Source organism: Mixophyes fleayi, chromosome 2, assembly GCF_038048845.1.
Source record: "Mixophyes fleayi isolate aMixFle1 chromosome 2, aMixFle1.hap1, whole genome shotgun sequence".
Taxonomy (NCBI): Eukaryota; Metazoa; Chordata; class Amphibia; order Anura; family Limnodynastidae; genus Mixophyes; species Mixophyes fleayi.
In genome coordinates, this window is record NC_134403.1 from 256,498,456 (window position 1) to 256,511,912 (window position 13,457).

At 36.7% G+C, this 13,457-nt stretch overlaps 1 protein-coding gene across 8 annotated transcripts in view; it reads right to left on the reverse strand.

The window, feature by feature from the left end:
• The window catches only part of AHCYL1 (adenosylhomocysteinase like 1), a 71,913-nt gene that overhangs the window by 22,785 nt on the left and 35,671 nt on the right, over window positions 1–13,457 (reverse strand). For all 8 annotated transcript variants that reach the window (XM_075195931.1, XM_075195928.1, XM_075195930.1 and 5 more), the window contains 3 exons: window positions 12,341–12,457; window positions 11,438–11,501; window positions 2,546–2,634 (listed from right to left, as the gene is read on the reverse strand). In XM_075195931.1, the coding sequence (XP_075052032.1) occupies window positions 2,546–2,634; window positions 11,438–11,501; window positions 12,341–12,457 (270 nt within the window). The remainder of the gene's footprint in view (window positions 1–2,545; window positions 2,635–11,437; window positions 11,502–12,340; window positions 12,458–13,457) is intronic.

Consider the following 13,457-nt stretch of genomic DNA (forward strand, 5'->3'; position numbering starts at 1 on the left):
GTTTTTTTAAGTAGTGTTTTTATTATATGATCTATGACGATACAGCACTATTTTAAAATATTAAAAAATTGCCTTTCTTGATAATACCCAAATATATTTAGTAATTTATGTACCACTTTCTTCTTTACTCTAGGGGAAGTATTCATTTGATGGCTGGATCGCCGAAAACCCCGCGCTCGAAAAATATTACAGTTAATACGGTAATATTGCGCGTAATTAACGTTAATGCGGTAATTTAATCGCTGGATTTCAACTGGAGCTGCGAGCTGAAATCCAGCGAAATATTACCGTATTAACGGTAATATTTTTCGAACGCGGGCTTTGCGGCGATCTTGCCGTCAATTGAATACCCCCCTAAATGTCAATATCTGTGTTTTTATTGGAAATAAAAGTTTTTTCTATGCTAAGCCAGTAGAGATAATATTATTTCTTTTTCAATCTAGTGGTGACTGATTTGTATACCTTATTTTTGCACTATTCATGTCCTGTGTCTGTACTTTATTTTCTTAAGTATTCTTGGTTTGCTTGATAGGAAGGGTGATCTGTTGCTTCCTTAATAAGATGTGTTCCTGGTATATTGAGTAGTATAATATATACTAATAGCGTTTTTTTTAGAACCCTTTTTTTTTTATATATGCTATAACGCCTGTTTGTAGATTTTTCTTTAGGTACATGTCTGTTTATATAAGGTAAAGGAGTAAGTTTATAAATCGCAACCTCAGAACTATAAAATGAAGTGACCTATTTGTGCAGCTTAGCAATTCCTTGTTTGTTTCTGAGGCCATAGTGAAATACTGTTTGGCAATCTAAATTCCTAATATAGTCTATCGTAACTCTAGTACAGTAAGAGCACGTTCATGTAATTGCAAATAGATGCAGACCTGCATGGAGACAGTAGTTGCATGTCAGTAGCTGTATCAATTGCGAGTGCCCGAGAACTGGTACAAATGATGGTCGCCAACTGCTTTTGAATGGGTGATTGCGAATTCACATTTGAAGCGAATAGGTGCTTTCTTCATTGATTGTGCATATATTATATGATTTTGTGAGCCTATTTTCAAATTATTTTTTCACTATTGTCATTCATACACAATATAATATTCTTTACCTGCTTGATTAGAGAGGGTTTCTTGTGCTTATGGATGAATGTATGATTGGTGTAACCCTGGCGGATACGCTACTGATACACAGCTGGATTTATCTTGAGGTGCATACGCCTCAGCATATAGGCATAGATATGCTATTTTTACGTACAGCTTTTTAAAGCTTATTATACAGATATGTGTCTCTTTGGTGGAATAATGGGACTGTACATGCTGGCAATTGGGCAGTTCTGCTTGTCTTAACATTTACACTTTTTGGAGCAATAAGCAAATGCATTTTACTCATGTACGTCAATTATTCATTTTCCACTGTATTGTTCCCAAAAGACATTGCTTTTTCTGGAATGTACATATTACAATTAAGCAATAGGGGCCTAAGTAAAACATGTAATTTTTTATATCAAGTCTTTTTGCTCAGGCTTTAGATTTTCAAAATACAAAACACAAAAAATAAAAATACTATTAAATATGGCTGTCATTATTATTACTGTTTGTGTTTTTATTATGCTTTTTTTTGCTATTGTAAGAGATTTCAAAAAGTAGCAGAATAAAGACTATTCTGCTCATTTTCCATGAAACTCAGGTCCAATTATTGCCTGTATCCTGTGTGTATAAGCTGGATTAAATACTAGTAATATTCCTTAGGAACTGAGCAACTAGGAAGAGAATCTAACTCGCTTCCTCCTCCAGTGTCCCTATAGCATATTGGGACTTAGACCATTTCCGCTCATATTTAATTACAGTTTCTACTTCATAGAAAAAGCACTCATGCCTAATAGTATCATTAACCACTAGCTATAATAACTGTAGTCAATGATAGCAAATTTTTCATGTATTAGCTCATCGACTGCTTGAAACATTTGTTTAGGGATATTTTGAATAAACATACCAAGAAGAGAAGCAGAGAAAACAGTCATACTTCTAGTCATACACTGTGAAGACTTTCCAAAAATATTGTAACCTTGAAAATTCCCACATCAAGTGCCAAAAGGATCCTCCCATACACATTTGGGGCAGGCCGACCTATCTCCTCTCCCGATTACTTAGTCTAAAGGGATGTAAAATTCATGCATGCCCCTTGTCATAATTGTAAATACTGATAGAAGAACATCATTCTTGGGATTCCAAGATGAAACTGGAGCTGTTCAAAGAATTTAAAATGGTCAGTTAGGTATAGCTGGCCAATTAATGTGATGCCTTATCTATGCCATGCATGACCTCCCTAAATTTGACAAATTCTATAAATCTCCCATTATACTAAAGAGGAGCATCTGGGTCAACATCCCCTTACCTCCATCATTTTATGTACTGCATCCCAAAAATGAATAATCTGCTTAATAAGAGATGCAATGCCCCTTGAAAACCAAGAGGGTTTGTAATATTTGGAAAGAGATTTGGGAGCCCACTAATGTAATCTATTCCCAGGGTCCATCACTCCTTACCAAGCTTGTAGGGCACAGATTGGGTCAATCTCTGTAACGTGCACAATAGAACCAAGTGCCTTTAGAGCTGCACAACAGCCTTTCCCAACCTAGAAAGAAAATAAGAGATATACAGTCACGTTTCAATATTAATATATGGCTGAATATTTTTGCCTGATCCTGTCAGCTCATGCTTTTATACAAGCCCTACTGTGGATATCCATGCTGTGCAATTACATTATAGCCTGAAAACTACTAAAAAATGTATATATATATATATATATATATATATATACACACACACATTACAACAGTAAGAGACTTTAAGCCATACAATTATAGTTATCACATGTTACCCTCTTAATGCATTAGCTATAGTGATTGAACACCACGTCCCTTTACCACAGACATAATCTGAGATGCAGCACTATTTTTAAATCTCGATGAGATCACATTTCATCAGTAGGAGATATGTATTTTGGCGAGAAAAAATATTTCAATGCTTTCACTGTATATACAACATGCCCTTTCTCAAAGGAGAATTAAAGACAAACAGTGAACATAAAGCATTTACTAGATCTTTTCTCTGCATCAGACCTGTACTAAAAGACAAATTTAATTTTACACTGCAGTTATTTAAGGATAGTGTCTTTTTATATATTCGATTGTAAAGTCTCATGAGCTGGGCTCTCCCCCCTCTTATGTCCACCTCCCTCCTTCTGTACATGTGCCCTAATGTTCCACAATCTAGTTCTGACTTGCGTACCATGTACAGTATTTTTCTCCATACCTAAATCTTGTTTTCTGTCAATCCTGTGCTTGTCTGCATTCTACCATGTAACCTATTCTCTATTACCCCTGTATTGTTGTACCTTTTACTTGTCATTTTATATTATATTATACTATATTTGTCATGTTTTATTAGGTCATCAAGTTTGTTACCCGTCCTACCTACTGTATTGCACTGCAAAACCTTTGAGACACCATATAAACGATAATAATAAAGAGCATAGCGAAGATATTATTCTGAACTTGGATGTCAACATTTTCAGAATGTCCAAGTTATGATACTGAATCCATTTACTAAATTTCCTGTGCATCTGGACAAGCTGGATGTTATCCTCAATAGTCCAGCTCTTAAATTCAGACATAGGCTTAATTCCTTAGTGACCAGAGCAGCTTTTAATATTTTGGCCTATTTTCAGTACAATGAAGGTCATTTACGAATTGGAATACATCATATAAAACCCACAAATGCCTTTATGACCCCTGAAAATGGAATGTATGGTCTATGTATATATATATTGGCATTTCAAGAGGAGTTGTTACAAAATATGCAAATTTGATGGGTCAACCTGGAAAGTGGCATAGCTTTTTTTGCTGCTATAGACTATGTAAAAGATGTGTATAAAGATATCCCAGGTCTGCCAAAACAAAAATTAGATTTTAGTTATCTGGAAACATTGGCGATATGTATGTAGCGCTGGCAGACACGGACGTCTGCACATGCGCATTAGGGAACTGTAATCGACCAGGAACTACAATCCCCGGTTTGCACTGAGCTACTGCCGGAGGATTCAGTAATAGCTTGCAAAAAGGGGAGGGGCTAAGGTGTGAGAGGAATGACTTTAAAACTGGCAGTTGGAGTGCAGCAGTTGAAAGAGGAGAAAGAGAGAGGGAGCAAGAAAATACAGAGCTGACTTATAGTGAGTGTACCCTGTACTATTGCTTGGGAGCCAAACAGAGGGAGCGGAGAGGCAGGACAGAGACTCTGTCAGAGTACCAGAAGTCTGAGAAGGAGGGAGCAGTATCTATTAGACCCCTGTATACAGAGGAGCCATATTGGTAAAAAGGAGCTGTTGGTGAGGGGAGTACAACACTGTCAGTTGTTTAAAGTAAAAGTCTGAAATAAAGAAAATACCCCAGAGAAATATAGAGAGAAGAAGGAAAAGATCTTTGAAAAAAAGAGAGAAAATACTGGAGTCCTGACTGGAAAAAGCCATCTTGGCTAAAAGGCTGATCGTTATATGGATAAGTAACATCTTATCATCTGTTTATTGATTTATCGGAACTCTGGTATTATACCAGTAGTCAGATAGGGACTAGGTGGGAAGATTGTAATGTAAATGAACCCTTTTGCTGGACTGAGATAATATTAACAAGGGATTAGTGCAGGGACAGTTAGTTAGGGGGCAGTGACTGAATTACATGTATGAGAAACTGTACCTCACTATCCTCTCAGTCACATACAAGAGAAATTCACAAACCCGTGGTGTGAGGAGCCTACGATACTGAAGTGACTATATGGTCATGTCTAAGGGACAGATGATGAAACATATGTCTATTTATGCTGCTGAACTTATTTCATGCTAATTGTTTGATATTTGCCGGATGATTGTAGTTTAAAGAGAGGTACCTCTTAGTAGTAGAATAATAAAGAAGAGAGAATATATAAATATGGTAGTATAGGTATTATATAGTACTATTTATCGATTATATACAATTGTTTGTTTAAACTACAACTTATATTTTTGATTTAAAATATTGGAAAATCCCTTTAGAAGCTTATACCACACTAATAAAGGTGCCAGTGTGGCTTCTAAACATAATTTATGTGTAATATTATTCATTTGTGTGTGCCTTTGGTCCAGTGAAGGGGGGCGGATGGTTCCTTGGTCTCCCTCTGGTGTTGCTACAACCAGGACACTACCCAAAGAAGACCCTTCAGTAATCAGACCAAGGTGGAGGCACTGTGTAATCTTTTAAGATGGATATACAAATCTTATCTGAAGTAAGGGATTGATATTATCCATACATACCATATCATTACAAATTAAACTCTATGGGGCATATTCAATTGTCGGCGGAAACGCCGAAAATCTCGCGGTCCGCGCACTATTACCGTTATTACGGTAATAGTGCGCGGGAAAAAACCGTTACTACGGTAATTTTCTCGCTGGATTTCAGCTCGCGGCTCAGGGAGCTGCGAGCTGAAATCCAGCTAACTACAACCGTAATAACGGTAGTATTTTTAACGCGCCGCGGAAACGGCACAGTTGAATATGCCCCTATAGGGGGTATTCAATTGTCCGTAATACCGGTAAACTATTACCAGTATTACGGTAATAGCAAGCTGGATTTCAGCTCGCAGCTCCCTGAGACGCGAGCTGAAATCCAGCAAGAAAAGTACCGTAATACCGGTATTTACGCGCACTATTACCGTAATGAAGGTAATAGTGCGAACGCCGCGAGAATTTTGGCTATAACACCAACAATTGAATATGCCCCTATGTTGTTGATGGTGGATCCAGAAAACTATTAACAGCTAAGATTAGGCACAGTGCTAAAAAAAATTTCTATCATTATCCTGATGTTCCTTATTTTACCCTTTCATTTAACGTACAATAAATTTGTAGTAATACAAATTTTACTCTCTGTTAGCTCTTGCCAGACATGCTATTTGTCATGGCTGTCTTCCAAGTTCCCAGATATAGAACGCTTTCTGAAAAATCTCCAGAACTGCTGGCGCCAACACTCACTTTGGGGGATGTGCATTACTCAATTTAGTTAATAGTTTAGTTTATGTACACTGAATGTATAATGCGCGACTGCAGCAGTAGTCAAAGCAAGAAAACCAGTAACTTGAAAATGTATTATTGTAACATTTATACAAATGGGAAAAATTTAAAAACATTGTTTTTATAATAGAGTCTATCTAAGGTAACTGTGGAAATGAGGAGTTCCCATTATTATTTAATTGTTCTTTAAAGGCCAAGCATAACAACAGATATTAACTACAACAGCAATATGTGTCAAACTTTCAAAGATATCTCTCTAAAAACGGGCAAATAGTTTAACCCTTGTGTGGAGGCTATATTTTCCAGATCTAGAAAATACACTGCGAGTAGTAAGTGACCATGCGCCATGAGAAATTGATATGACATAATGGGAGTTTTCAAAATTAAAGGGCTGACCAACTTATTTGGTATGGAGGACAATTTTTTTTTTACAGCTGGATATATATGTTGCATTCTACTGCACAAATTAATCAAATAAAGGCTTAATTTACATTATTATAATGTAACTTTTCTTGTGACACTCCACACTGTTACAAGTCTGAGATTTCTTTACTGAAAACATACAAGTATAACAATGCTGTGGACTCCTTATTACTGAAGAAGCAAATACAGATAGTACACAGGATATCAAGTGTCAGGAATAAGGTTTTGGAGATGCAGAGGATTGATGGGCATGGAACAATGGTTTTAAACAGCAATAAACAAAAGATTACCAGGTCAGGAGCAGAGTTTGCAGATACAAATTTAACCAATCAGGTTAAAAAGATACACAGGATAACCAGAAACCAAACCAAAGTTTGTAGATACAGGATCTCAGTAACTACAAAACAAAAATGTGTAAATGCACTCTTCACCAGTCCGGACTGTGTGCTGCTAGGAATAAAGCAATCTCCTACACTTCACTTCAATGGAATCATTAAAAATAAATATCCAGCGCACAACAACCCTAGATAACACTTATGATGTTGCATATAGCAACCAATCAGATTCTAGCTGTCATTTTGTAGAATATACAAAATAAATAATAACTAGAATCTGATTGGTTGCTATAAGCAACATCTCCACTTTTTCAAACATGCAGATTGACAAATTTATCCCCAGGACTGACAGTACCACTCATCCTTTCCAGGCAACTTCCAGGCTTCACCATGCATATTACTGGAAGTCCAGAAAGGGTAGTAAGAAGACGATTGGGTCCTAAGGCAAGTCAATCGTCTCGGTAACCTGGAGTAAGGCAGCAATTGGAACATTGAGCCAGGTAGACGTCTCTGAGATCTCGGGCAGGGCAAACACTTGGAGGCCTCAGGTAGGGAGTTTGGACAGGGCCTCAGACTGCAGGCTTGTCCTCAGGCCCAGAGGCCAGGGCACCAGGTTTTGAACCTCGAAACAGGAGGCACTGTCTGGAACCTCGGAACAGGAGGCAGCAGTTGGATCCTTATGTATAGTAGGTTTCGGGGCCCCTTAGGTTTTATTGGGCGCTGGCAGAATAAGGTGTGCTGGGGGTTGTTCAAACAAAAGGTGTTCCTCAGGTGACCCGGTAAGCAATGTTACACTGACATACTGAATTAACACCTGTTGCTGGAAACTGGAACGGAGAACTGCTGTAAGGAACATTGAATAGATGTCAGTGGCTCGAGGACCAAGATAGTCTTTGGCAATTCAGGAATTTGAACCAAGTCATGTAACATCTGCAAGTATTACTGGAGTCAAAGGAATGCATGTATTGGACTACATGGGATTTTTCTTCCTCTTACATTTCTTGTTACAAGCAGATTTGCTTGGAATACCAGCAGGGATAAAGAAAATCCTCTGGGATGGAGATAACAGGTTGACTAGGAACAGAAGGTCCATATTTATGAATAAAAGACTGCATAAAAGCCATGCAACTTTTAAATACTGAACTGTCATCGATAAGACTAGTGGCCTATTCCAGAGCATTCTTCAGTAGAATAATCCAGCAGGGGTGCATGCAAATAGTTGAGTGAGAGAATCCATTAATTCTATTTCACCACCTCCAAAAGGCTTTGGAACTCTCTTAGGACTTTTGAGTAAATTCAGACACACTGGCAAGAGAAAACTAGAACAAGGAGCAGAAGAGAGTATGTATAGAGGGGCACTCTGGGGGTTATATTGGTAATATGAGCAATCAAAACGAAAAAAAAAATTTCTTTATTAATTAAAAGGAGCATAACTTTTATTGATATACATTAAAAATACTAAATATCCCATTTAATATCCGGGATTCATGATAATACACAAAATTAGTGAAAGTATTAAAAGATGTAAGTGACTGATAGTGACCAAAATGAAAATACTATTAAGAAGCAGTATTAACTGCTAAACTGTGTGGCTGTCTAACATATCTAGTATGGGTAAAATACCCTTAATATTTTAGTCAACATAACTGTTATCTAGACCTGTCAGTGGCATAATAGAAAATGCCTAGGGGGAAAATTGAGTGTTAATACAATTATAACCTTATTAAGAATATGTGTCATTATTAGCACACTGTAATGTAAATGTATACTCTAAATGGAGTTGAATAAGCTATTCATATAGCACAAATGAGTATAGTGTGATGTGTTACATGGAGGCTATATTAGAGGGATTATAAAATCCTAAATAACACCTTTATAATAGTGGGTGATTAATATACCATGAACGTGGTTTGAAAAGTCAGCAAAACCCACTATAAAATGCTATACTTAGTAGAATTGAAACTAATTTATATTGGCAACTGGATTCCCTGTGGAGGACCCTATTATACAGCCTCTGTGGATAGTACTGCTATAAGTGTAGAGAGATTGCCTGTCTAGCACGGGATTCCCTATAAAAGCCCTATAATATAGCCTCTATAGGTGGTTCTGCTTGATGTGATAAAAACTGATAGTATAACGCAGAGTTCCCTATGAGGGATTCAATTATGCAGCTTTTGTGACCCGCATATTGTGTGCATAGACAATCATTGTCTATAGACAGGCAATCTCTCTACACTTATAGCAGTACTATCCACAGAGGCTGTATAATAGGGTCCTCCACAGGGAATCCAGTTGCCAATATAACAATTAGTTTCAATTCTACTAAGTATAGCATTTTATAGTGGGTTTTGCTGACTTTTCAAACCACGTTCATGGTATATTAATCACCCACTATTATAAAGGTGTTATTTAGGATTTTATAATCCCTCTAATATAGCCTCCATGTAACACATCACACTATACTCATTTGTGCTATATGAATAGCTTATTCAACTCCATTTAGAGTATACATTTACATTACAGTGTGCTAATATTGACACATATTCTTAATAAGGTTATAATTGCATTAACACTCAATTTTCCCCCTAGGCATTTTCTATTATGCCACTGACAGGTCTAGATAACAGTTATGTTGACTAAAATATTAAGGGTATTTTACCCATACTAGATATGTTAGACAGCCACACAGTTTAGCAGTTAATACTGCTTCTTAATAGTATTTTCATTTTGGTCACTATCAGTCACTTACATCTTTTAATACTTTCGCTAATTTTGTGTATTATCATGAATCCCGGATATTAAATGGGATACTTAGTATTTTTAATGTATATCAATAAAAGTTATGCTCCTTTTAATTAATAAAGAAATTTTTTTTTTTGTTTTGATTGCTCATATTACCAATATAACCCCCAGAGTGCCCCTCTATACATACTCTCTTCTGCTCCTTGTTCTAGTTTGAAATGTTACAATATGTGAGGGTGCACCAAAATTTAGAGGTTTATTTAATGGGTTATACCTATCTTTAATTCACAATATCTCTGTAAGGGTTCTCCCAGTGCGGTCTACAACCTTTTAACACTGGCAAGAGAGCAAGGCTTGTGCCCCTATGTGGATGGGAGCCAAACAATCGATCCTCTTCCCAGAGGCAGAATAGCAATGGGGCTCATACTGAAACCTCTGGGTTGTGGGAGCCTGGGTAATTAGTAATTGGGATTTCTGGAATTGCAACTTTGCCACCACAGCAGTCCCTGCATAATGGACATCTGCCTATTTTAAAATGTTTTTGTTCACCACTTTATCAAATATAGCACGGTGGCTCAGTGGTTAGCACTTCTGCCTTACAGCACTGGGGTCATGAGTTCAATTCCTGTCCATGGCCTCCTGTGAGGAGTTTGTATGTTCTCCCCGTGTTTGTGTGGGTTTCCTCCGGGTGCTCCGGTTTCCTCCCACATTCCAAAAACATACTAGTAGGTTAATTGGCTGCTAACAAATTGACCCTAGTCTGTGTATCTGTATGTTAGGGAATTTAGACCGTAAGGCCCAATGGGACAGGGACTGATGTGAGTGAGTTCTCTGTACAGCGCTGCGGAATTAGTGGCGCTATATAAATAAATGATGATTCTGATATAAAAAAAAATAATTATGTCATCTTTGACATCATCCATTTTGACATACCAGCATGGATAATTCCCCTTCCTATCCCTCTATAACTTGGCAGCGGAAAAAACTATGTATTATTTCTGCTGCTACTTTTCAGCTATCGTCTGGCTGGAAGCCCCCTAACTCCCAAACGGTCAAGAAGTTTTGAGTAAAATGTGGTATGTTTAGCATGTATATATGATCTGATCCTACACTTTCCTTTGTAAGATTTGGAAAACTTGGCAATCCTATTTTAACTTTAGACTACCCTTTTACATGCAGTCACAGGGTTTGCTCTTGAACTCTTATTCTGCTTGATTCTTATCAATATGACTTTCCTCCCTTTCGCATTAATTTTAGTGATCTAACAGGATTTCCTTGCCCTCTTTCTTTCCCTCTCTCCTTTCCTACCGCCCTACTCCTGGTTCACTTAAAAATGGTTTACGGTTTACTGTTTATGTAACCTGCTACTTGTTACAATGCCATGCTACAGTAATAAATGTCAATTGGAAATTTCTGATTTTCTGAGTGAACTCTATGTATTTGGTGTGATTTTTAAACCTTTCAATAAATAGATTTTGTTTTTAAAGTACAGTGTCTGGAGCGTCATTTATTTAATAACATTTTCTTTATCTATTATTAAGACAGCTAAAAACAACATGACATTTTAAGTCCAATTGATAGATCAATAATTATAACTGTATGAGATTCATAAACCTTCCCTCTACTGTATGATGTATTTGTTGTTAATTTATGGTGATAGGGAATTGCACAGCAACATGTGTATATTATTGCTTTAGTAGGTCATTCTGATATTTGAATTGAACAAAAGTACACTACTGAATATCCAGTCTTTCACACATTCATGAATCACTGATTATCTGCATTACAGAATGTAATATTCCAGTATTCTGTATAATTACTTCTGAGTTACTCACCTCACCATATCCACACACAACGACTTGCTTTCCACCAAACATAACATCTGTGCTTCTTTTCAGTCTGCAGTATAAATTCACAAAAGAATAATAAAATACTAATTTAGTTGTAAATTAAAGAACTATCAATATGACTGCCAATAGACAGTGACACGATGATAAATTATGATAAACTTTGGGATTCTTGGCTAATGAGCTTACATGCAAAGTCTATGCGAGATCTTACTATCTGCTGGTAGTTCAAAGCTTCCAAAGATGATATCAAAATCAAAAGTTGCATATTTATTGCCATGATGTCAACAATCCCAATATTCTTTACAGAGTTAACCCTAAAATAACTATTGTAACATTTAATATGTGTAGCAGATTAGATAAAAATTAAAAAAAAAACACTCTCTACAGATACTATATATTTCTGATATAAAAAATCCTTTGTTTATTGTTACTAATAAAACTTGTTACAATTATTTACACAATTTTTAATGTATTCCACTGTACATCTTATTGAGTGAAAGAAAAACTTCTTAAAAATAAAAAAATAATAAAAATGTGACTTTAATTTACCAGCATGCCTTCACAGAAAATAAGTAGAAAATGCACTTTCCAATTTATTGTTACAGATTCTAAGATTAAATATACATGCAGAAAAAGTTATTCAGAATATAGATGGAAAACTCAGCAATTGATGCAAAGTGTGTTGTAAGCACTGTGTCCATCAATCACACTGTACTAACTCACATTTTGTACGTGAGTGGACAGGAATACTTAGGCACGAGAATGCACATTTTCTACAGACTGCCAGCTGCAGCAGATCACGGCATCCCGTAAAAATGACTTTCCTCCATCTCAAGAACTACAAAGGAAATTTTGACCACCAGCATAAACCGATCACATATTTCTTACCCGTCCAATATAGATTCTCGACAGCAGTACAAATTGTCAAATTTCTGCTTGGTGACAGAGTCATTCACATTCATAGCAGGAACACACAGCTTGCCAGCCTTAGACAGCTGATAGAGTCTGCACAATGACATAAAATACATACAGTTTGTATTAAGTACAGTGCAAAGGAAAATATGAAAATATATTTTGAGGAATACATTTAAATACATTCCATTTCTGCTTATTAAGTGAAGTTGTAACAGTGTCAGAAAAGGTCGTTTACTGAACACATAATAAATTGTACATGACACAGAGTGCACCAGCCTGTGCATTCAGTTACAGGTATACAAATATGTGCCATCAAGTTTGCAAGGAATCTTAGTGGTAAGCAGGTTATATGTACCACTGCTTGGGACATTTGATTAGCACACCGACAGATGATAATTGATACCAACTCATACACGGATGTTTAAAATCACCTTGCTCAGAAGAAGCCACATTCATATTGTCTTCATTAGCAAAACAACTGTGGACACATCATACATGGTTATTCCCACACTCCATAGAAACCATTTGGTAAAACTTCTTTACTTTGCAAGAGTGCTAGAACATTTATATTTCGTTCTGAGATGTTAACCACCAACTCATATGACGGCCACTTCAGATCAAATAGAATCTTGCAATTAGAAATGGCTTTTGTATAGTCATAACCGATTGTAAAAAGCACATTCCTTCAGCACTGTAACCAGTGGAATTGGGCTAATTTACATAGCTCAAGATGGTATTATCTGCAGAGTGTGCAGAAGTTTGCATCTTTCGATTGGAGAAGCTGGGAAAATCAAGGAATGCGAGCTAGGTGCACTTTTACATCCAGATACGAAAACAAGATTTCATGTTGCAGGGTGAGATATTAACTGTGGTGTCACCCATTAATAGGGGGGGCACAAAGCATTTTTCTCCATGCCTCCTCAGAGATGTTGGAGCTCGAGCCTCGACCTACACTTTCAATGGGACGCCATTACACCTTCCAGGCAGATATTATACAGAAAAGCCCATTTCTACCAATGTATTAAAAACATTCAATTGTACAATAGTGCCATGTAATATAAAGACAGTCCCAGTGTCTTCTCATCCTCAT